At 31.7% G+C, this 24,464-nt stretch overlaps 2 protein-coding genes and 2 pseudogenes across 8 annotated transcripts; 3 read left to right on the top strand and 1 right to left on the bottom strand.

Moving 5' to 3' along the window:
- Positions 1-4,689: 4,689 nt before the first annotated feature.
- Positions 4,690-8,670, top strand: LOC111294236 (superoxide dismutase [Cu-Zn]-like; annotated as a pseudogene). Its single transcript, XR_016327364.1, has 6 exons — positions 4,690-4,909; positions 5,009-5,282; positions 6,100-6,188; positions 6,275-6,374; positions 6,536-6,630; positions 8,338-8,670. The product of XR_016327364.1 is annotated as a superoxide dismutase [Cu-Zn]-like (transcript).
- Positions 8,671-8,931: 261 nt separating this feature from the next.
- On the bottom strand, positions 8,932-12,943 carry LOC111294239 (putative disease resistance protein RGA1). 4 transcript variants are annotated; one of them, XR_016327359.1, is made up of 3 exons: positions 10,146-12,943; positions 9,858-9,905; positions 8,932-9,273 (listed from the first exon to the last, which is right to left on the bottom strand). XR_016327359.1 is itself a non-coding variant. In XM_089743146.1 (2 exons), exon 1 carries the CDS (start codon positions 12,707-12,709, stop codon positions 10,148-10,150), a length of 2,562 nt encoding a protein of 853 aa, XP_089599272.1. In that variant the 5' UTR covers positions 12,710-12,941; the 3' UTR covers positions 8,932-9,273; positions 10,146-10,147. The 4 variants fall into 4 exon arrangements, 2 of the variants coding, with proteins under 2 accessions (XP_089599272.1, XP_022743220.2); XR_016327358.1 differs by having other exon boundaries at positions 8,932-9,276; XM_089743146.1 differs by lacking the exon at positions 9,858-9,905 and having other exon boundaries at positions 10,146-12,941.
- A 2,505-nt stretch (positions 12,944-15,448) lies between these two features.
- On the top strand, positions 15,449-19,198 carry LOC111293793 (leucine--tRNA ligase, cytoplasmic pseudogene; annotated as a pseudogene). The gene is made up of 2 exons (XR_016327365.1): positions 15,449-15,587; positions 15,699-19,198. The product of XR_016327365.1 is annotated as a leucine--tRNA ligase, cytoplasmic pseudogene (transcript).
- Positions 19,199-20,041: 843 nt separating this feature from the next.
- LOC111294081 (superoxide dismutase [Cu-Zn]-like) lies at positions 20,042-22,778 on the top strand. Of its 2 annotated transcripts, none has more exons than XM_022887247.2 (8): positions 20,042-20,166; positions 21,009-21,097; positions 21,184-21,285; positions 21,439-21,534; positions 21,727-21,758; positions 21,843-21,918; positions 22,318-22,371; positions 22,557-22,778. In XM_022887247.2, exons 2-8 carry the CDS (start codon positions 21,022-21,024, stop codon positions 22,577-22,579), a joined length of 459 nt encoding a protein of 152 aa, XP_022742982.1. In that variant the 5' UTR covers positions 20,042-20,166; positions 21,009-21,021; the 3' UTR covers positions 22,580-22,778. The 2 variants fall into 2 exon arrangements, with proteins under 2 accessions (XP_022742982.1, XP_022742981.1); XM_022887246.2 differs by having other exon boundaries at positions 20,050-20,166; positions 21,004-21,097.
- The last annotated feature ends 1,686 nt before the right edge of the window (positions 22,779-24,464 follow it).

A 24,464-nucleotide genomic window follows, 5' to 3' on the forward strand; every position in this document is an offset into this window, starting at 1 on the left:
ACCCTTTTGAAAATCAACAATTACAATGACATTTAATTTTTTTTTTACATACAATTAAATTGAAACCAAATATTATAAATATTATTATTTTTGGAATATTTAACATAATATTTGAATTTTTTTTAATGTTAAATATAACGTTTATATGAAACCAAAAGCAACAATAGTGATTATTTTTGTCTAAATTTTTTTTTATTTTTTTCATTCAAACATTATGTTTATAAGTTTTAAAACATATTAATTATAATTATTTATTGCATTTCTTTAAACAAATACGAAGTATTTAACAATTGGTTAATTTTTCTACCTATTTTTTTACTTAAATATTGTATTTTGTAGGCTGCAACGTAATATTTATTATAATTTATTACATTTTTTAAAATAAAATTACAATATTTGATAACTTAAAAATTTTTAAAATTTTTTTCATATAATAATTACATTTATAGATTTTAAAAATCAATTTTTATTATCATTTACTACACTTCTGCTACACGAAAAGCAATATTTGAAAAATGACAGCATAGAATTAAAAGTAAAGAAATCCAATTGATAAACAAGACTGTAGGCACCGGGGTGCTTGTTTCAAAGCACTATTACAAGAACCCACGTGACAAATAATCAAGTAATAAAGTTTTGCTCTGTTGAAAGACACAGTGACAAGTAAAAGAAAAGACAAAAAAGTGGACCCTTGTGCCACAGTAATTGTTGTCATTATCATTTATTTAAAATCATAAAAAATATATTTTTTAAAGATAAAAATAGTAATTGTATATTATATTTTTTAAAATTTAATTAATTATTGTGTTTTTTAAGTTAAATGTAGTAATTATTTTTTGTAATTTTGAAAAAATATGTGTATAATTAATTATTTTATAAAATTAACATAATAATTGATAATTAATTTTTTCTTTTAATTGATCATTAGAATAATGCATTTTTACGATTCAAAATGCATTTGTGTTATTTGTCTTTATTTGATAAATTATTATGTTTATTATGGGGTAAAAGATATTATAATAAAAATATATTATTAAAAATATGAGATTTTTTTGAATCAAACATAAATTTAAAAATAAAATATCATGAAAAATCATGTTTTCTCTATAGTTATATTTTTTCAAATATCATACCTTTTTTAAAATTTAAAATTTTGTAAATTAAATATCTCTTAAATAAAATTTAAATTATAATAAATTAAACAAAATTTTAAAATTCGATCACTTTGACCATTTGTATGTATAAATTTATAATTGAAATGTGACAGATATTATATTTTTATTCGTGTGACATACAAATTATTTTTAGTTATTTAAATATATTTAAATATATAAATTAATATTATTTAACCATTTATATGTTTAATATATAAATTATAAATAATATAACTAAATATAAAAACATAATAATTTTTAATTAAAAAATTCAAAATGTATAATAATATTTTAAAAAAATAAAATATCTCATAAAATAAGTTTTATTTATTTTAAAAAATAATTTTAAATGTTTAAATAATATACATGATAACTTACTCTTAATTGCATGAGTTTTAGCACATTCATAAGATTTGCCAACTTAATTTGTATATTTGTTTTAAACTTTACGTTTGATATAAAATTGTGTTATTGTAAAAATTAAAATAAAATAATTTTAAATTTTAAGTAATAGAATTAAATTTTAAATAATTATTTTAAAAATTTGTTATAAAATGATTTCAATGAGAATGTCTCAATTCCTATTTATAGGATTTTATAGTCAATTTCAAAGGTAAAAAGAAAATTACTTTTTGTTTTTACTACTTATGTTTCCCTTTTAGAAAAAAAAAAACCGATAATATTATAAAAAATTAAATTATAAAAAATAAATTTAAATAAATGAATATGATTTTACTTTTATATAAAATAATTATGTTATAATTAATATTACATTTTAGTCAATTGTTTTTATTTATAATTTAAACAAATAAATAAAAAAAGCGCAACAAAATCAACAATTAAAACAAGCTTTTACAATCTTTTATAAATAAACAAACAAGACCAACAAACAATGCCTAAATAATTATTCCTTTATCCACTCTAACATTCGTGAATTGTCAAAAAATTTTTATAAGATCCATTAATACACTCTTAAAAAAAAAAAAAAAAAACATATTCAAAGTTTTTATAAAAATTTTAAAAATAAAAATTTATTGATTTTAATTTTTTAACATGCATATACACAGATTATAAAAAATATAATAAAAGAATTATACATCTCATATATTAAAAAAATAAAAATATAATAAAAAATTTAGTACATCTCACAAGTTAAAATTTTTAGAGAAATAAAATTAATATTAAAAATATAGTTAAAAAATAAATTATGATTTTTTAATGTATATAATTTTGAGAAAAAACTTTAAAAATAAAAATTATATTTTAAAATTTAAAATAATATATATTTAAATTATTATGAAATCCACTTTATTGAAAAAAATTCACTTCATGAGGGTGAATTGAGCTCATATTTTCGTAACCTTCAAACTTTTAGTAGTCACAATGATTTTATTTTGAAAAAAATTACCTATCAACTTCAATAAATTTTTTAGCTCAATCCATGTCTCACCATCTTCATTTCACACATCATCTAAGATGAGTAAAAACTTTTTAGTATTCAAAAGACTCTGCAAACAAATTTGCAAGGCCTCAAATGTTGAATCATCACATTTTTCTTGTTTATTTACGAAGTAAATAATCAGCTTGAGCAATCTAATAAGTGTAAATTCCTCTGAAACACAGACCCATTTTTTCAATGGGAAAAGTCTAGTAACCCTTATCGTGAGGTTGCCTTTATCTAATCTTGTGCATCGACCGATGTCTTTTCTATTGGAAAAAAAATGTATCTTTTTTGATAGTTGCTTCCAGTGTCGGGAGACGCCAATCTTTTTTGCATTTGAACGAATTTTTTTTTTTTGAGTAACTTCTATTTTACGTGATCCTATAATAAATATCTATTCGTCGTTAAAGACGTGTGGTAAAATGTTATTTTTAATTTTATTGATCAAAATTTAATTCTGGTAATTTCACATAAAAATTAAAACATTTATTATGCACGGATAATTTTTTATCTCTTAATTTAATGATTAAAAAATTTTAAAAAATATATTTATGAGCGTAAATTTTAATTTCATCGTCTTTTTTCTTCGAACATTTAGCCACTTACGAAAATTTTTTTTTTTATTATATACTGATCACGTTGTAATACTATTTAAAAGTCACGGAGACAATATGAGACAGGTTTTATGGATTCAATTACTGCTCTCGAGCCTCTTCTCCTTGGACCTGGCTTCCGTGATAATCATTGCCCCCTTTCATGACAATCGTTATTCTTGTCAAATAATATTTGATGACTATTTTATTTTAATATAAAATTTAAAATTTTAATTTTGTATTTTAATTATTTATTTTCTCTCTCATGTTTTTTCAACAACAAAACTTATTTGATAATATGGGATTTTCGACTATTTGAGCACCGATCAAGTATTAAGGATAAGAAAAAATTTAAAAAAAAATTAAAAATTATTCAAAATAGTAATATTTGATTTAATTTAAATTAATTTTTTATTCTATTATAATTAAATTTTAATTTAAATATATATTATATTTAAATTAAATTTTAAATTAAAAAGTGAACAATTAAAAAAATTAAATCGAATTAAATTATATATTTTTATTAATTTAAATATTTTTTAAATTGTTATAAAATAAAAATAATTATTTTTATCTAAATTTATTTAAATATATAAAAAATTTATATAAAAATTTTTAAAAATAATAAATTAAATCAATAAAATTTATTTAAATTAATTAATATAAAAATTCAATTAAATTCTAAAAATTTATAATTTATTCATTGTCTAAAATCACCAAACCCAAGCCAATTCAATTTCATCAAAATCATTATTCACCATAATATCAACAACCAAAATTGGTTGGTAGTGTCGATCTAGTGCCAGTAACTAGAATCGATCACTGGTAATAGCGATTTGGCTTGTTGGATTCAGATTAGGTCATTGAATCACAGATTTAGCTCATCGAAGTCCAAATATGATTCTGGACAGTCTTAATTTGGTGTGTTAGTAACATATCTGTTTGTTATAATCCCAAAATCGACATTTTCAGCAACTGAAAACCATTGAAATTATATCAAAATCAAATTCAACAATAGGAAACAAAATAAAAAAAGTAAAATAAAATAAAAAATTGAAATTCTTATTAAAATGTAATTTTTATAAAAAAGTATTTTCTAATTAATATAAAACGATGTACTTAAAAGTTTAAAAAATATTAATTAAAGTTTTTTAATAAAAAGGTAAAATAATATTTTGTACTCATTCCTAATATATTCTTTTACATATTTTTAACTAATCAAACATCTCTTTTTAAGAAAAAAAAAACTAATAAAATATTTTAATACTATCATTCTTATATTATATTCCATAAATCAGACTATAAAATTTGCCACCCGTAATTGGGCTTTGGCTTCTCAGCCAGTAGCCAGGAGAAAAAGTCGTAGAAATTGGGCCATGTCCTTCTCTTAGCAGTTTGAGTTTCTTCATCTATTAATAAATGTTGGGGCAGGCCTTTTTAATTTAAAATCAATAATTATTAAAACCCTAAAAACAAACAAAATGAAAAATCTAGCCCTTTAAGCTGTAACTGAAAATTGAACTTAATCCGTCTTTTTTCTCTATCCCCTCTCATTTCAACCCATTTGCTATGTTACCTTAAACTCAACGCAGTCTCCCTCTTTTCTCTATATCCTCGCTCATTTCAACTCATTTGCTCTGTTGCCGCCGCCACTTAGCCAAGATTCTTCGATCTCGAGAGCCCGCCCGTAGGTTCAACGCCATCTTCCTCAATAGACTCAGGCACTTACATTTTCAAAGATTTTTCCATTCCTTTTTTTTTTTTTTCATTTTCTTTCTGTTTCACTTTTTATGAATTGGTTTTTTTTTTGTTTTAAACAGTTTCCATCGGTTTCACGAGATGGCAGCTGAGGGAGGCAAGAGCTATGCAAGTGCTATGCAAGGAGAGATAAGCTACTGGAAATCGAGTCAAAGGTTAGAGTTTGGTGGGAAGAAAAATATGTGTTTAAGGCAGAGCCTTGTGAATAACCTTCTCAACCAGGTGAAAAGTTCTTTGGGAACTTTCCTTTTCCGTATATGAATGGTTTTTTACATCTGGGTCATGCGTTTTCGCTTTCGAAACTCGAGTTTGCTGCTGCTTACCATAGACGAAGAGGTGCTAATGTGTTATTGCCTTTTGCTTTTCTCTAGATCTTACGTTTGATTTTGCTGTTCTTCAGCTGTTATGGAAAGTCTGCTTTAGATTTCTTTTTTTTTTTTTACCTAGATTTTGCTTTCTTGTTAATTTTTTATTATCATTTTTCTGTATAAGATAAGCTTGATTTTGATGGCTGTGAATCCTTTTTTTTTGGTTGATGATTGAAGAAAGTTAAAAAAAAAGTATTTTTTGTTTTTTGAAAAATACATATCGAAGAAGGATTCTATGCTGAAGAAAGTAGTTCAATTTTCAATTTCTTTTTTGAAAGTCAGATTTTCTTTTCAAGTTTTATTTTCTAATCTTGGTTGAGAGAAGGTTTTTTTTTTTTCTTTGCTGTTATATGAATAAAATATAGTGCATGAAAACAATCCATTTTTAGTTGGGTGAAATTACCGTAAACGGTGAAGATTTAGCTTATTAATTGTATTTTGGTAACTCCTTAAATTTCTCCAATGGTTGGTTGAGTTTAGAGCCCTGTTAGATTTTTAGATGTATTTATTATATCTATTTACCAAACTTTGATGAGTTTATATTTGATGTGCCATCAGTCTATAATTAATTAATTTGGGAAATTATCAGCGTTTATGTATGGGGCTTCTAAAAATGTTTTGGTGATGTGGTTACCGGTGAAACAAAGAATTACTTTTGATTTTATATACGCTATCAGAATTATGATTTTTGAGCCTTTTCTTCCATTGTTTTTAATGTTGCTATCAAAGATATCTTTCATTGAGGTAAAATTATTTGCTGGCATATCTAACATTGTGTAGTGTAGATCACATGGAAAAATGGTGGAGGCAGTAGCGGTCCTTAGCAAAAGTGAAGGTGTTAGTGGAACTGTTTTCTTCTTTCAAGTGGGAGATGGTAAATCACAAGCCTGATAAGACTTCTTGGTCTCTGTATTTCTGTCTTTTATGTCAAAGTTATTTAATCCTTTCTGCCCTTTTTAGGTCCAACTTCTGTGACCAGGAACTTCTGGTCCTAAGCCTTTGCTCCATGGATTCCATGTTCATGCCCTTGGGGACACAACAAATGGTTGCATGTCAACAGGTAAAAGTCTGAAAGTTGGATTTGTTTTTCCTTTTTCTTTGAAGTTGGAAGGAAATGAAAAAAAGAAAAAAGGAATGACAGTAGGTTGGCTTTATTGATTTCTTTTGTCTTTGGATGTAATTGTTTTGGAGATTTTTACCTTGTGATTAATCTCTTTGCAGGACCCCACTTTAATCCTGCCGGCAAAGAGCATGGTACCCGAGAAGAAGAGAAGTGCCATACTGGTGATCAAGGAATATCACTGTTGGTGATGATGGTATGAATATTTGCCTTCTGTAAATAACTATAGGCTTTCTAGTTCATTACTAACAGTTTCAGAATATTTATATTAGGTTTTCTTTTCTTTTCTCTTCTTTTTTGTTTCAACTTTTTTCAGTTGTATGTTGTTTGGTGTTTTTGTTTCTTGTATTGTTAACACTGTTAATTTTATTTGTGTGGTCCAGACTGATAGTTTCTCTATCATTGACAAACAAGTTTTTGCTCAACTCCTTATTCCTCTGCTTACATTTGATCAACTTAAGGCCATTTCTGAAAGTTATTGTTTCATACTTTGGCAGATTCCTCTCACTAGGCCATACTCCATTTATTGGAAGAGCTGTTGTTGTCCATGCAGATCCTGATGACCTTGGCAAGGGTAATAGTTACAAAATTTTGAGTCTGTTTAAGTTGTTTACTTCTTTTATGCTTAGTCTTGCCTATGCTAGGAACACTACCTGGTAAGTGATCGACTTCCTGAATTGGTTCCCCTCCCAACAATCTTATCTTCCTGGCCTCCCAACAATCTTAGCTTCCCGGCTGTGAGAGAAAAATCAAATTAAAATATTAATACCCTTATGGCTCATGCTTTTGTCTATGGAGATTAGCCAAGCTATGAAATGGAATGCTTAATAATATATACTCAATAAGTATTTGTAATGCTTGTACTTAAGCTTACTTAAGTATCCACCAAGAACTATGAAATGGATTAATGATATTAGGGCCACTATAAAGTTTGATCATTTATAATTGTTACTTCATTTTAGTTACCAATTTATATATTCAGCAGTATAGGCATTTCTTGTGCATCATATGCAGGGTTTGTTGTAAATATGCTAGTTATGATCTAGGCATTTATGTAGAAATGACAGTTATACTTTTGATTAATAACATAATGTTGATGCCTGTTTTAAATGTCATTGGGCAGGCCAAACCAGAGACTATGGGTAAGGTATGTGATTTAGTAAGGAAACAACTAGCTATAGCAAATGACCAACCAGTCACTGGTGAATCAAATTTGCTGATCTTGTAGCTGATTCTCTTGATATGGTACACTCTGAATGTTAGGATTTTGTTCTTTTTGCCTTTTCATCTCATTTGGGTAAAACAAGTGTGCATGATCAAGGAGAGCAAGCATTTGTTTGAGTTTGATGAATTTTTTCCTATCTATTTGTTTTAGATGCCTAGGTCTATGTATTTATTCTTGGGATTATCCCTTGTTCACAAACCAATCGTAATTTTCTTTATCAAGATGGGCATATGCAGTTATTTTTGCTGTCCATGTTAGGTGATGCCACTCTTCTATCTTAGCTTTCCTGACAACTCTAGGTTTTGCTTTGATTGAAGCAAAAGCAGTATGTCCACTCTGTGTTTTACTTTAAGGTCGTGCTTCTTCCGTAAAAGACCAAGTTTGGTGGAGGGAACATTAGTGGAGGGCACAACATGGGGCATTTCTGGGCCAAGCATTTTGGCAACCATAATAAAGTTGTCCTTTTGGTTCTTCCCACAGCTTGAAGCCCTCTCTCCCCTCACCTTTTGAGTTCCCTTGTTGCTTGTTGGTTACTAACATTGTTTTTGTTACTTCTTCGCCAACTCTAAACTCTCTCCCACTTTACCTTGCATTGTTTTACCTTATGCCAATTTGTTGTTTTTAACTAGAAGGTTTTTGCTTGTAGTTCGTGTTGTATTCGGTGGAATTCCTTTTCAGGTTAAGATTGTGATGGGACTTGAGGAAGAATTTGGAATCACTGTGGAAGAGGCCAATGCCCAAAGCATCACAGCGGTTCAGGATGCTGCAGATCTCATGGAGAAGCTCAGCAGTGAGAAGGGTGCCTAGAAACAATGGTCTAAATCAGAAGTTCATTTGCAGATATCGATGTTACTTACTGGCCTGCAAACTCTAGAGCATTTGGCAAAATCTTGTTGTGAACTCAAGTCCATTTATTTGTTCAATCTAGGAAAACTCAAAGTAGTTGGGATTTTTAGTTAATTTGTGGATTTAACTTACCGTTGTGAGTCTACGAAATACTATTTGATTTGATCGTGTGGCTTTTTTAAATTGGTGGTGACTCATAGAACTTTTGTTTCCTTAAACTGCACATATAGATATGATGGGCAATGTAGGTTCTAGCTGCGGGGTAGAGTCCCTGACAAAGGTTATATGCCCAAATCAAAAGCTTAAAATGACTTGGGGTTGAATCTTATTAAGATAACCCTGAATGTTTATTAAAGTTTTACAACAAAATCATGATAACCAATGTCATTGAGACTTAACTATCATTTTGTATAATTCAAAATCATATGTATAAAAACAAAATAAGTCATTAATCTCAAGGGTTCCAACAAGAGTGGCAGGCAAACAGAACACTGGAATAAATACACTGGAATAAACAGCTTAAGTAGAGTATGCAAACAACAAAACAAACACAGAAGTTTAGGTGCAATACATCAACAAATGTTACAAATTAAACTTACAATCCATAACAATCAAGCATGACTTCGACATCTGAAGCAAAACAAAGTAAAAAGCTCGCACATATTTTAGAATTACAATCCACAACTTGAAATCTAATGCAAACAAACAAGGTAAAAGCTTCCACGGCCTGCAAGCTTTGGCCGATTCATCCATCATGAGATCTGCTGGCTGCTGCATGGAACGGTTAAAAATTGAAATGAGTACTTAACAAAGAGAGCTGATAATTAATTACTAAATAAATAGAACATCAGAAAAAACAATATATAAATGTTTCATATCCAAATATGTGTTTCATAACAAAATTAAAATGATTAGAATTATATAGGTCCATGATAAAAATTGCTACTCCATAAAAAAAAAAGTAAATAACAAAGAAAAATTATCTTGGTTGAAAATGTTCTAAAGCTAAAGAAATTTTGTATTCTTAATTTGTGTTCAAATATTACCATTTTTGGCCCTTTTGTTTTATAATTTCACACAAATTCTAAATAACAATGGTTGCAACCAAATGCAAGTCTAAAAGAGTGATAGATTATATTTTTTAAATACTCTACTTAAACATTGAGTTTTGTTGGTGCATGTAGAAAGAAAAAAGAAATCTGGAAAAGATTCGAAAGTTTTCGACGAAATGCGTAATATACATGTGTCATCTTACTAACCCCGCTTACAAAGTTTAAAATCTCAGCGGATGGAATAATTTCTCTAATTATAATAGTTAAAGTAGGTTGTTATGGCACTAAATAAAAGCTCACCTTCGTTATTCTGTGTGAAAGCTAGCTCCAAATTATATATGTGCGGTACTTGAAGCAAAAAAATTTTCCAATTAAAAGTAGTTAGCTTTAGAAGAGATTAAAGGCAAAAAGAAGTTTTATGTAACAACCTTAATAACATAGGACACTCTAAATTCTTATTGTCAACGTACAATAAGTTTTTAAAGAAAGAGAAGAAAAGGCCTCTGGTGAAGATTGAAAGAAGCAAAACGAGATAGAGAGATAAGAGCAAATAAAATCTGATAGAGAATTTCAACATTTACTACGTACCTCTAATAATCTATGATATCAACCTCTTGGACATGTGCAATTTTGTGCCAATCTGCACCCCCATCTCGTCGGCATCTTTTGCTCAAGACCGGACATCCTTCAATTTTTAGTTGTCTAAGTTCAGTGAGGCGATCCATTCCCTCCGGAAGAGATAACAAATTTGGGCAACAACTGATCTCAAGTTTATGAAGTGATGTGAGATTTTGTAGCCACGCTGGTAGTACCTCAAGCTCGTCACAGAAGCCAATATCTATTTGCTGCAAAGTGGTAGAAGATCCTTCGAGAAGCAATCGTGGCAAATATGTCATTGCATCTAACCCGCATACTGAGAAAGTTTTAAGGCTCAAGTGAAGGTCTTTGTCTTCTTCCTCTTCCGGTTCCATTTGTAAATTGATTTCACCACAATCAATAACGTAAAGTTCTTCTAATTTGGTTAGGAATTTCAGGCTTCGTGGCAATGAGACAAGTTTAGGACAATGATGCAGATAAAGTGTTTGAAGTGATGTCAGGCACTGCATTCCTTCAAACAAACCTTCTAAATTTTTGCAGTTAGCCAAGCTTAAGTATTGAAGAGAACTCCAACATCCTGGTCTAATTTCTTTCAAATGCTTAGCTTCAATAGTTATTTCTAGATATCTAAGCTCAATCAAGCTTTGCACGCTGTCAGGCAACTGCATCAAAGGAACATTCCACATTTTTAACGTTAGCAAGCTCTGTAACTTATAGAAAGAACTAGGAAGTTTCCTTATTTTATGACATCGATCCAAGTTGAGGTATCGTAAGTGCTTCAAGGTACCAATGGAATCTGGTAAGGCTTCCAATGATGAATCACTTAATTTAAGTGCCCGTAGGTACTTGAAATTTGAGACACAGAAACTGATAAAAGTGTCACCAATAGTATTTGGTCCCTCTGAATGCTGTAGTGCAATTACCGTTCGAACATTTTTTAATTTCTTCAAAATTTGCATAACTTTTAGCAGCTTCTCCTCACAAAATGATAAATGTCGAATTTTTTCGTCAACATTTTCTGTTTGGTAATTCACTGTTTTACACTCTTTTTGTGACACCTCTAATGCAAGATCATGGATCAAATCATGCATTTTAAAGGCAAAACCGAATAACAAATCTTCATCCTTCTGGATGAGGCACCTTGACAGTAACTCATTCAAATATCGCCTGCCAACATCCTCCGGCTCTTGCTTTTGCTTTGAATACTCAAGCAGTCCATTTGCCATCCAAAATTGGATGACATCATCACTAGCATAGATTTCATCCTTTGGGTACAAGGACAAAAAGGCAAAACATCGTTGCAAATGAGATGGCAAATGGTTGTAACTCAACTTCAACACTGCTAAAATATCATCTTCACCTTGCTTAAGTCTCCATATTTCATCATCTCTAACAGAGATCCATTTGGATTCTTCAGTTTCTGAAAAAAGCAAGCTCCCCAATGTTCTTACTGCCAAAGGAACCCCTTTGCATTTCTTTACAATTTCTTCTCCGATTCTCATGAGATTTGGATGCTGTCTCTCTTCACCATCATTAAATGCCCATTTTGCAAACAAAGTCAAACATTCTTTATGAGGGAGACCATTCAATTCATAAAGGTGAATTGAACTCATTATTTTGGAAACCCCCCGACTCCGAGTAGTCACAATGATTTTACTTTGAGAAAAGTCACCCATTGACATCAACAAATTTCTTAACTCAATCCATCTCCCACGATCTTCATTCCACACGTCATCTAGGATGAGCAAAAACTTCTCATCATTCAAAAGACTTCGCAAACAAGTTTGCAAGGCCTCAACTGTTAAATCATCACATTTTACTTCTCTATTTATGGAGTGAATAATCAGCTTGAGCAATCTAGCAAGATTAAATTCCTCTGAAACACAGACCCATATTTTCAATGGGAAAAGTCGAGTAACCCGATTATCATTGTATACGAGTTGAGCGAGTGTGGTTTTCCCTAGACCCCCAATTCCAACAATGGGAATGACAGGGATGTTTCCAGCCTCACTTGGTTTCATCAAAAGATTGATAATGTTCTCTTTATCCACATCTCTACCAATGACATCAGAAGAATTCACAGAAGAGTGAGTCTCCCTGTGAATAACATGTCGGTTATCGCCACCCTGTCCTAGATTAAAACTGTTCCACTCAGTGGCAAGTTTGTCTAACCTCTGATTGATCTCTCTGATTTTATGACCCACTTTTAAAGAGAATGAAAGTGGGAAGGAGCATGAAGGCAAAAATCGTACCTTTGTGCTGATGCTTGGAAGATTTACGACCTGTTTCCGTAGAGCTTCACAGTGGCATTCATCAAGCACATCTTCAGCATCATAAAAGATGTCTCTGAGCTTCCACATACAGGGGCGCAACTTTTCATTCTGGTGCTGCTGCCTCTCAGCATCCAAAAGCACAGCTTTAATGCTGGTCATGGTCTCCTGGAGCTTTCTCAAATCGCTTTTGACACAAAACGCCAAACGAAGTTCTTCCACAGCGAGGTGGGCTATTTTCTCCAGAACCCTTTCCGCAATATTGAAGAGAAATGATTCCGCCATAATTGAACTCTAAGAGCAGGGAAAGAAAAAAGAAAGGCAACGGAATATCGTTTTAGGGAAACAAGGGTAATCTTTTCAGCAACTTATCGTGTGGTTGCCTTTGTCTAATCTTGTGCATCAACAAATATATTTTTTATTGGGCAAAAAATATTGTTTTTGATAGTTGACTTCCAGTCTCCGGAGACGCCGGTCCTTTTTGTATTTGGAATTTTTTCTTTCTTCTTGGTAACTTCTATTTTACGTTCTCCCAAAACAATTATTTATTCATTGTTACGGACGGTATGAGACAAGTTTAGGATTCACTCGCTGCTCTCGAGCCTATTCTCCTTTGGACCGGGCTTATAAGATATTATCAAACCTTGGGGAAAACAAAATAAAGAAGGGAATAACCAATCTCTTAGTAATAAATAAATCAAATCAGCATCAGACTCTTAAATTAAGTTTAGCCACAATAACATACAATTATAAATCTCAGAGAAATTCTACAAGATTGAATACTATGCTTTTGTTTATTTATATCATATTTTGCTGCAAGATTGATTGAACAATTTGTTTTTCTTTGGGCTTGTCTTAATTTAAAAAACAGGATAGTATTATAATGCATACTTTAGGAACTCTAGCCAAATTCTCATCATCTAGCTTAAATCACCTCTTGATCACACATACAGACCAAAAACAAGGATTAACTGATTAAACCAGGTGTCAAGAAGCTAAAAGTTAAGGCGCATTCTTGATTGTTGTCTTTATCGGCAAAGCAATATTTGTACATAAAAATGCGGACATTGATCAAACATCCCTCCGATTGGACATTTTGCGGCCTTGGTTGCATTTAATTTCATTTACAGAGCCTAATAATAAGAGAATCTGGTAATCCAAAGTTGATACACTTCTCAGTCCCAGTCAGCATCACAGAATCCAGCATCTTTCATCTGTGAGTTGTATGCAAGTCTTCCTCCTGCACAAATGTAGAAGATAAAATATTATAAAGCTTTGCTAAAAGTCAATTAACAAGATGAAATTATTACTATGAATCAGAAATAAAACTACCAATATTGGAGAGGGGGAGGAGATCATAATGTCTGCATAACGTCTAAACTAATTAGAAGAGGCATTATCAAGCCTGGGAAAACAGAATAGAGAAGAGAATAATAAGTCTGTTAGTAATGGATAAATCAAGTCAGCCATCAAAATCTTAAATGAAGTTTAGCTACATTAACATAAAATTCTACGAGATTGAATGCCAATGCTTTTGTTTAGTTATATTATTTTGCTACAAGGTTGAACAAACAGCTCTTATTTGAGCTTATCTGCTTTAGGTCCTCTAACCAAACTCAAATTCTCAACATCTGAGCTTAAATCACCTCTTCATCATACATACAGACCAAAAACAAGGACTAACTGATTAAACCAGACTAAGTATAAAGAAGCTAAAAGTTAAGGCACATTCTAGATTATTGGCCTTGTCGGCAAAGCAATATTTGTAGATAATAATGCAGACAGTGATCGAAAATCCCTCCGACTGGACATGTTGCAGTCTTGGGTCCATTTAGTTTCATTTACATAACCTAATGACAAGTGAATCTGGTAACCAAAGTTGAAACACTGCTCACTCCCAGTCAGCATCAAAGAAACCAGAGTCTTACATCTCTGAGTAGTACACGTTTTCTAAATCAAGTCTTCCGTCTGCACAAATGTAGAAGATGTGTCATATTATAAGGCTTTGCTAAAAGAATCAATTAACAATATGAAATTATTATTATGAATCTGAAATAAAAAGGCATAAGGAAAAAAAATTCAATAATCGTTTAAATTTTTTATATTTTATTATAATTAATTAAGTTTTGAATATTTTATTTTGAATCAATTAAATTTTTAAATATATATTTTTATTCAATTGAATCTTTATACATATATTTTCACTCAATTAATGTTTTGATTTAGTAATTTTGAAAGGTTTGGTTTGTTGATCGAATCAGGTTGCTCGCTTGCAGCTGGCAGAAGAAATTAATTTGAAGAAATAATTTTGAAAAAAGAAAAATGTTAATAGATATTGGTGGGCCGAGTTTGGATTTTAGGACCACATTGGGTTTTGGCCCACTAAGAAATCTGGAAACTAATCGAACGGGTAAAGCCCACAGAATCATGCGTATATTGCTTTAAATTTGTTTGAGATAAGAAGATTGCATGAATTGGGCCATTTCCTACCTGAGAAAAATTGAGACAAACTTATTTTGTTATGAAATTTCATAATTAAAATAATTAAATAAAAATTAACATATAAAATTAAATTTGATAGATTAAAAAGTTTTGTTCTATAAATTAAGTGTATAAAATTTAAAAAATTTTAATAAATTTGATGTAGTTTTTAGATAAATATTTTTAATACAAATATTGATAAAATTTTTATTATTAAATAAATATTAATTAAATTTAAATTATAAATAATATTATAAATAATTTTTTACATATTTTTAATCTTATATTAAATTTTATTAATTTATCAATTTAATTTTTTATTAAAATTTTTATTAAATTATTTTTAATAAAAATTTTTATAAACGCCACCTAGCAAACTTAATAAAATTTTGTGCTCTTACTTTTGAAAGTTTCATCTATTAAAAAAAAAAAAAGTTGGGCTGGCCTTATTAATTTAATATCAATAATTATTAAAACCCTAAAAACCCGTAAAAACAAACAAAATGAAAAATCTAGCCCTGTAAGCTGTAACTGAAACTTAAACTCAACGCACTCTCTGTCTGTTCTCTGTATTGTCTCTCATCTCAACCCATTTGCTCTGTTACCTTCGCCAGTCAGCAAAGATTCTTCGATCTCGAGAGCCCGCCCGTAGGCTTAACGCCATCCTCCTCAATAGTCTCAGGCACTTTCCTTTTCAAAGATTCTTCTATTCCTTTTCTTTTTCATTTTCTTTCTGTTTCATTTTTAATGAATTGGGTTTTCTTTTCTTTTTTTTTAATTTTGTTTTAAACAGTTTCCATCAGTTTCACGAGATGGCAGCTGAGGGAGGCAAGAGCTATGCGAGGAGAGATAAACTATTGGAAATCGAGTCAAAGGTTAGAGTTTGGTGGGAAGAAAAATATGTGTTTAAGGCAGAGCCTTGTGAAAAACCTCCTCAACCAGGTGAAAAATTCTTTGGGAACTTTCCTTTTCCGTATATGAATGGTTTTTTACATCTGGGTCATGCGTTTTCGCTTTCGAAACTCGAGTTTGCTGCTGCTTACCATAGACTAAGAGGTGTTAATGTGTTATTACCTTTTGCTTTTCACTGTACTGGTATGCCGATCAAGGCTTCTGCTGATAAACTTGCTAGAGAAATCCAACAATTTGGTGATCCACCCATTTTTCACCATGGGGTACTAGATGAGGAACCTAAATCAAAAGAAGATTCTGACCCAAATGAAGGTGCCAATGTAGCACCTGATAAGTTTAAAGGGAAAAAGTCCAAAGCAGCGTCTAAATCTAGTGGACAGATGTTTCAATGGGAAATCATGAGGAGTTTTGGACTTTCAGATAGTGAGATATCGAAGTTTCAGAACCCGTATGAATGGCTGAAATTCTTTCCACCAGTGGCTGTTCAAGACCTTAAGGCATTTGGATTAGGTTGTGATTGGAGAAGGTCGTTTGTGACTACAGATATGAATCCATTCTTTGATTCATTTGTGAAGTGGCAGATGAGGAAGTTGAAATCAATGGGTAAGATTGTTAAAGATTTGAGATATACTATATATTCTCCCTTGGATGGTCAGCCATGTGCTGATCATGATAGGGCAACTGGTGAAGGAGTTCAGCCTCAAGAGTATACTATTATTAAAATGGAAGTGGTGCCACCTTTTCCAGCTAAAATGCATGATTTGGAAGGGAAAAAAGTGTTTTTGGCTGCTGCAACATTGAGGCCTGAGACCATGTATGGGCAAACAAACTGCTGGGTGTTGCCTGATGGGAAATATGGAGCCTTTGAAATCAATGAATCTGAGATATTTATTCTGACAGAGAGAGCTGCTCTCAACCTTGCTTATCAGAAGCTCTCCCGTGTCCCTGAGAAGCCTACTTGCTTGGTTGAGCTGACTGGTTATGATCTGATTGGTCTTCCTGTTAAGTCTCCTCTCTCATTTAATGAGATCATATATGCTCTTCCAATGTTGACGATTCTAACAGACAAAGGTACCGGAATCGTGACCAGTGTTCCTAGTGATGCTCCTGATGATTATATGGCCTTGCATGATTTGAAAGCAAAACCTGCTTTTCGGGCAAAGTTTGGGGTGAAAGATGAGTGGGTATTGCCGTTTGAGATTGTACCCATCATTGACATTCCTGAATTTGGTGACAGGGCAGCTGAAAAATTATGTGTGGATCTGAAAATTAAAAGTCAGAATGAGAAAGACAAGCTTGCCGAGGCAAAGAGATTGGTGTACTTGAGAGGTTTTACAGAGGGAACCATGATTGTTGGAGAATATGCGGGAAGAAGAGTCCAGGAAGCTAAGCCACTGATAAGGACCAAATTGATTGAGATGGGCCAGGCAATAATTTATAGTGAGCCTGAGAAGAAGGTCATGTCAAGGTCTGGTGATGAATGTGTTGTGGCTCTTACAGATCAATGGTACATTACATATTGGGAACCAGAATGGAAAAAATTAGCTGAGGAGTGCTTATCCAGCATGGATCTTTACTCGGATGAGACAAGACATGGCTTTGAACATACTTTAGGATGGCTGAACCAATGGGCTTGCTCACGATCCTTTGGGCTTGGTACTCACATTCCTTGGGATGAAGAATTCCTTGTTGAGTCATTATCTGACTCAACCATTTACATGGCTTATTACACAGTTGCTCATCTTTTACAAAATGGGGACATGTATGGAAAAAGTGTTGATCTGGTCAAACCTGCCCAGATGACTGATGAGGTCTGGGAATTTCTCTTCTGTCGTGGTCCATATCCCAAATCTTCTGATATCCCATCCTCTATTCTTAATAAGATGAAGCAGGAGTTTGAATACTGGTATCCATTTGATCTTAGAGTCTCTGGAAAAGACCTTATCCAGAACCATTTAACATTTTGCATCTACAACCACACAGCAATCATGTCCAAGGATCACTGGCCTCGTGGATTCAGGTGCAACGGACATATTATGCTCAATTCTGAGAAGATGTCCAAGTCTACTGGAAATTTCAGGACATTGCGCCAGGCAATTGAGGAATTCTCTGCTGATGCTACAAGATTCTCTCTGGCCGATGCTGGAGATGGCGTAGATGATGCAAACTTTGTGTTTGAAACAGCTAATGCTGCAATCTTACGGCTTACAAAAGAGATTGCATGGATGGAAGAGATTCTGGCTGCAGAATTGTCTTTAAGGACTGGTCCCTCATCTACCTATGCTGATCGGGTGTTTGATAATGAGATAAACATCGCGGTCAAAATGACAGAGCAGAATTACCGGGATTACATGTTTCGGGAGGCTCTCAAAACTGGCGTTTATGATCTTCAAGCTGCCAGGGATGAGTATAGGTTCTCTTGTGGCAGTGGGGGCATGAACTGTGACCTCATATGGCGCTTTATGGATGTGCAGACTAGGCTTATTACTCCAATCTGCCCTCACTATGCAGAGTTTGTTTGGAGAGAGCTTTTGAAGAAGGATGGCTTTGTGGTGAAATCAGGCTGGCCTACAGCAGATTCTCCAGATCTGAAACTCAAGAGTGCCAATAAGTATTTGCAAGATTCCATTGTGTTGATGAGAAAGCTGCTCCAGAAGCAGATTTTGGGCTCAAAGAAAGCTAATAAGAAAGGGGCTCCAGTTTCATCACTAACTGAGGACAAGTTGAAAGGCCTAATTTTCGTGAATGAGCAATTTGATGGATGGCAAGCAGAGTGTTTGCAGATTCTCCAAAGCAAGTTCGACAAGAAGACCCATACTTTTGCTTCAGATGGGGAGATAATGAACGCATTACAGGAGAGCAGTGTTGGTCAGGCAGCAGACTTTAAACAGATCCAGAAACTTTGTATGCCATTCTTGAGGTTCAAGAAGGATGAGGCTATTAAAATTGGTGTCCAAGCCCTGGATTTGAAACTGCCCTTTGGAGAGATTGAGGTCCTTCAGGAGAACTTGGACTTGATCAAAAGACAACTTGGTCTTGGAGAGGTAGAAGTATTGTCGGCCACTGACTCTGATTCTTATGTTCAAGCTGGTCCTCTCGTATCCCTGCTAGAGCAGAATCCTCCCTCCCCTGGAAATCCAACTGCCATCTTTCTGTCAATGTGAAGGAACTTTATCATTTTAGCATCTAAGTTCTACCTGAGGAATTTTTTTTGGTTGGACTATTTCGTATTAGATGTTCTAAATTTGTATTTTCTAAACATAGACGTCGCATGTCTGCCGGTAAACAAATTTGTTCCAGATATGTTGCATCAAAATGCTGTTATGACAGTGGATTTTTCAGTCTGAATTTTGTCACTGAATCAAAAATATTTTCGTTCTATCTGGATCAAATTGTTACGCTTTCTCATAGGTTATAATTCCAGTTCTATATGTCTGCCTTGGTGAACTGAACGTTCAAGTACAACAACTATAGGTGGTTTTTTTCGCCATTTGCCGAGGTTGGGCCTGGGCACCCTAGAACTCCATTTACCATGGAAAGTTTTCATACAAAATTTTCTATTTTGTTTAATTGATTCTTTTGTTATTTTTTATTTTTCATGATTTTTTACATTTTACTTTTTTCTTTCTTTTTTTTTTTTTTTTAACAAGAAAAGGAAGTAAATAGCAAAAGCATCTAGCGAATTAGAAATTATAATATTTTATAGAAGAAATTATAATGTTTAAAATGGAAAAAGACTTTGAAATTCCAAGTTTTAGGGAATTGGAAAGCACCAATTTTAGGAATTCAAAGTTTCCAAAAGGTCACAAAAGGTGGATGATATCACTTTTTTCTGAAGGAAGTTACATCGCGGTAATAGAAAAAAAAAAGAGTTACACGGTTGAAATTTGAAATTTAATTTTTTTAAAATTTAGATGTTTAAAAATAATTGTTACTATTTTTCATTTTTTAGTTTTTTCCTAAAACTCAAAGCCATTTTGAAAACGTTTTTACTCCTGAAAAAAACTTAAAAAAAAAAGGAATATTTGAAAAATAAAATAAAAAAAAAATTTAGGCTCATTAAAATAAAATAAAATAAATAATGGTAGAATTTGAGAATAGCCCAAGTATTTCAAGTCCATAAGAGCCCAGCTTCCTATTTTATGGGCTTGTATCAGAAAAAGATTTTTTTTTTCTTTTAATTTTCAGATAGCATAATTTCCATTATACCCTTAAACGGTTGGTGGCGTGGAGTAAATACAAGAAGCCTTGCCTCATCGATAATAAATTGATTACAAATTCCTGGGCAGCACACATTTTTCACTGTTCTTGTTCGTTTTCTTTTGTATACTGTGAAGGGGTGCTCTGAGGTTAGCATCTTTTTGACTTTCAATTTCCATTCCATTTTTAGGGTTTTAAAGCTGTGATCTGACTCATTTCTCTCTATCTTACGTGTGATTTTGCTGTTCTTCAGCTGTTATGGAAGATCTGCTCTAGATTTCTTTTTTTAAAACTAGATTTTGCTTGCTTTTTAATTTGTTCTTATTATTATTTTTTTGGTGTAAGGTAAGCTTGATTTTGATGGCTGTGAATCCTATTTTTTTGGTTGATGATTGAAGAAAGTTAAAGAACTTTTTTTTTTTTGAAAAATACTTATTAAAGAAGGATTCTGTGCTGAAGAAAATAGCTCAATTTCAATTTTTTTTTTTGAAAGTCAGATTTTCTTTTCAAGTTTTATTTTCTAATCTTAGCTGAGAGAAGTTTTGTTTTCTTCGCTGTTATATGATTAAAATCTAGTGCATGAAAACAATCCATTTTTAGTTGGGAGAAATTACTGTATATGGTGAAGATTTAGCTTTTTTAATTGTGTTTTGTTAACTCCTTAAATATCTCCAATGGTTGGTTAAGTTTAGGGCCCTGTTAGATTTTTAGATGTATTTATTATATGACAAACTTTAATGGGTTTATATTTGATGTGCTTTCGGTCTATAATTAATTAATTTGGGGAATTACTAGCATTTATGTACAGGGCTTCTAAAAATGTTTTGGTGATGTGGTTACTGGTGAAACAGAGAATGACTTTTGATTTTATATAAGCTATCAGAATTATACTTTTTGAGCCTTTTCTTCCATTGTTTTTAATGTTGCTATCAAAGATATCTTTCATTTAGGTAAAATTATTTACTGTCACATCTAACATTGTGTAGTGTAGATCACATAGAAAAATGGTGAAGGCAGTTGCGGTTCTTAGCAGCAGTGAAGGTGTTAGTGGAACTGTTTTCTTCTTGCAAGAGGGAGATGGTAAATCACAACCCTGATAAGACTTCTTGGTCTCTGTATTTCTGTCTTTCATGTCAAAGTTATTTAATCTTTTCTGCCCTGTTTAGGTCCAACTACTGTGACTGGGAACATTTCTGGTCTTAAGCCTGGGCTCCATGGATTCCATGTTCATGCCCTTGGGGACACAACAAATGGTTGCATGTCAACAGGTAAAAGTCTGAAAGTTGGATTTGTTTTTCCTTTTTGTTTGAATTTGAAAAAAAAAAAACAAAGGAATGACAGGAGATCGGCTTTGTTGATTTCTTTTGTCTTTGGATGTAATTGTTTTGGGGGTTTTTACCTTGTGATTAATCTCTTTGCAGGACCCCACTTTAATCCTGCCAACAAAGAGCATGGTGCCCCAGAAGATGAGAATCGCCATGCTGGTGATCTAGGAAATGTCACTGTTGGTGATGATGGTATGAATATTTGCCTTCTGTAAATGACTATAGGCTTTCTAGTTCATCATTAACAGATTCAGAATATTTATATTAGGCTTTCTTTTTTTTTTTTTCTTCTCCTTTTTTGTTTCAACTTTTTTCAGTTGTATGTTGTTTGGTGTTTACGTTTCTTGTATTGTTAACACTGTTAATTTTATTTGTGTGGTCCAGGCTGCGTGAGTTTCTCTATTATTGACAAACAGGTTTTTGTTCAACTCCTTATTCCTCTGCTTACATTTGATCAACATAAGGTCATTTCTGAAAGTTATTGTTTCATACTTTGGCAGATTCCTCTCAATGGGCCACACTCCATTATTGGAAGGGCTGTTGTTGTCCACGCAGATCCTGATGACCTTGGCAAAGGTAATAGTTACAAAATTTTCATTAGATTAAGTTGTTTACTTCTTTTATACTAGTCTTGCCTATGCTAGGAACACTACTTAATAAGTGGTTGACTTCCTGAATTGGTCCCCCTCTCAAAAATCTTATCTGCCTGCCTGCAAGGGAAAAATCAAATTTAAAATACTAATATACCCTTATGGCTCATGATATTGTCGTGGAGATTAGCCGAGCTGGTGATTTTAACCAGTAATTGGAATGCTTGTAGTTAAGCTTACATAAGAATCCTCCAAGAACTATGAAATGGATTAGTAATATTAGGGGCATTACCAAGTTTGATCATTTATAATTGTTACTCAATTTTATTTACCAATTTATATATTCAGCGGTATAGGCATTTCATGACTGCTATTATATTTGCAGGGGGCCATGAGCTGAGCAAAACCACAGGAAATGCTGGTGGCAGAGTAGCTTGTGGTAAGTTAACCATCTTGATTGCATTTGAAGAAACTTCTTTTATTAGCTAACATCCACAGGCATGATTATTTTCTGTAGTTTCAAGGTACAATATCAATTACGTCGTCAATAATTTTCTGAAATACGTTTTATCCTCTTGATTGCTTGATTTATTCTTGTTACTTTTTTTTTTTTATTATTTGTAGGTGTAATTGGTCTGCAAGGCTGAAGTCTCTGCCCTGGTGAACAGAAGAATAATACGCATTTGGAGATGCAATGGCCTAGAGAGCAAACTCTTTATGTGAACTAGAAACGTCTTGAATAAAAGTAAAAGAATCCCTCTCGTCTGTACTTTTGTTGTGTATGTTTTGTGACTTAAAAAAGAGTGTTCTCGTAATGGCAGCTTTGGAACCGCCTTTTCCTGGTCTTTTCCTTCTGGCAATGGCCTCATGATTCAGCCATTTTGATTCTATATTTGGTTCGTTTTGCATGAAGCTATCTTTATAATCTAAAGCCTGACTCAAGAAAAAGCATGCTTGATTACGCCTCTACAGATATATTGTCGTGAGGTTATTAATTCAACGTTTGAAGTCTTTCCTTGCTACATAATTGTTAATTTAGTTCGAGTTCTGGTATGGTTAGTCAAAGACGCTGTATCATCTTGGGGCGATGGTTTGAACTTTGATTTCTTTTTATGGCCGAAACATATGACTTCGCTAATTTCTCATTGGCAATGGAATTTCCATGTATCAGACCAGGCCATGTCGTACTAAGAGAATCTTTCCTCCACCTTTATTTTTTTTTTACTGATAAATATATAAAGCATGGTAGATAAAACCCTTCACCCCTTTATATTTCTATTTTCTATTATTTATTTCATATTTTTAGTAATTATTATTGGTCAATTAGTAGAAAAGAATATTAAAGCGTAATGAGTCGACAAAATCAACTAACACATCTTATCCTTTTCTTTTGTGAATTTGTCTGGACTTGTACATGGTACAATGAACATGAACAAAGATAAAATTCAAATTCCTTTATCTCATTAACATTAATTAATTTATTACGTTTTCAAATCAATTTTCCAGGTAAATTAAAATCTTTGTTACGAAACTCAATTCAATTAATAGCATAAGTCAACAATTTTTTTTTTTGGTCTTTAAAATTAGATTTGAATTCAAAATTCTCAAATTTGAAACCGAGTTTAGTAATATCAAGTTAATATTATAATATTAAGATATATGCATATATATATATATATATATAATGGTAATTGAGCTATACTGGGAGAGAAACTACCTCCCTATAATTTTTGAATCTGATTTATCTATTCAAAGCATGCAAAGATCATATGCATGAAAAGTCGATTAATCAACTATATCACTCAACATCTTCTGCAGTCAGCTTGTTTTGCACCTTTCAAACGTTATTAATGGCCTGAATGGCTATTGATCAGGATGGATTGTATTCTGTAGAGGCAAAAAAAATTGTTGTGGGAGTGGGGGATTCATTCTTAAAGGTGTAAATAATAAAAGTTTTTGACGAATTGTTTGTGAATACGTTCAATTTTTATTTATTTGTATTCATTTGTTAAATTTAACAAATAAATTTAGAATATATATTCGTTTATTAAATGAATTAAACACGAATATATGTTTATTTAATTAGTTTATGTTTATGAATTAATTTGTTTAAAATTCATTTAAAACTTATTCGTTTATTATTCGTTTGTTATACATTTATTGTTCATTTATAATAATACTAATAAAAATTTTTTTTTATCCTTTACCTTAATTTTATTTTTAAATTTGTTTATATTTGTTTGGGTTCATTTATGTTCATTTAAAATTTATTTGTTTAAATTTATTTAGTTATTATTTGTTTATTATTTATGAATATGTTTATTTATAAATATTTGTGAACATATTTATTTAATATTAACAAATGAACTCGTTTATTTAATTGAATGAACACGAATCGAATCCAAATAATTTATTATTTAAACAAATGAAGATGAATAAACATGATAATTTTTTTAATAAACACGAATAGAATATGAATACTTCTAAAAATAAACCAACAAATCACAAACATCGATTATGTTTACAGTTTTA

This window comes from Durio zibethinus, chromosome 14 (assembly GCF_047325235.1).
Source record: "Durio zibethinus cultivar Kanyao isolate XHJ-2024 chromosome 14, ASM4732523v1, whole genome shotgun sequence".
NCBI lineage: Eukaryota > Viridiplantae > Streptophyta > Magnoliopsida > Malvales > Malvaceae > Durio > Durio zibethinus.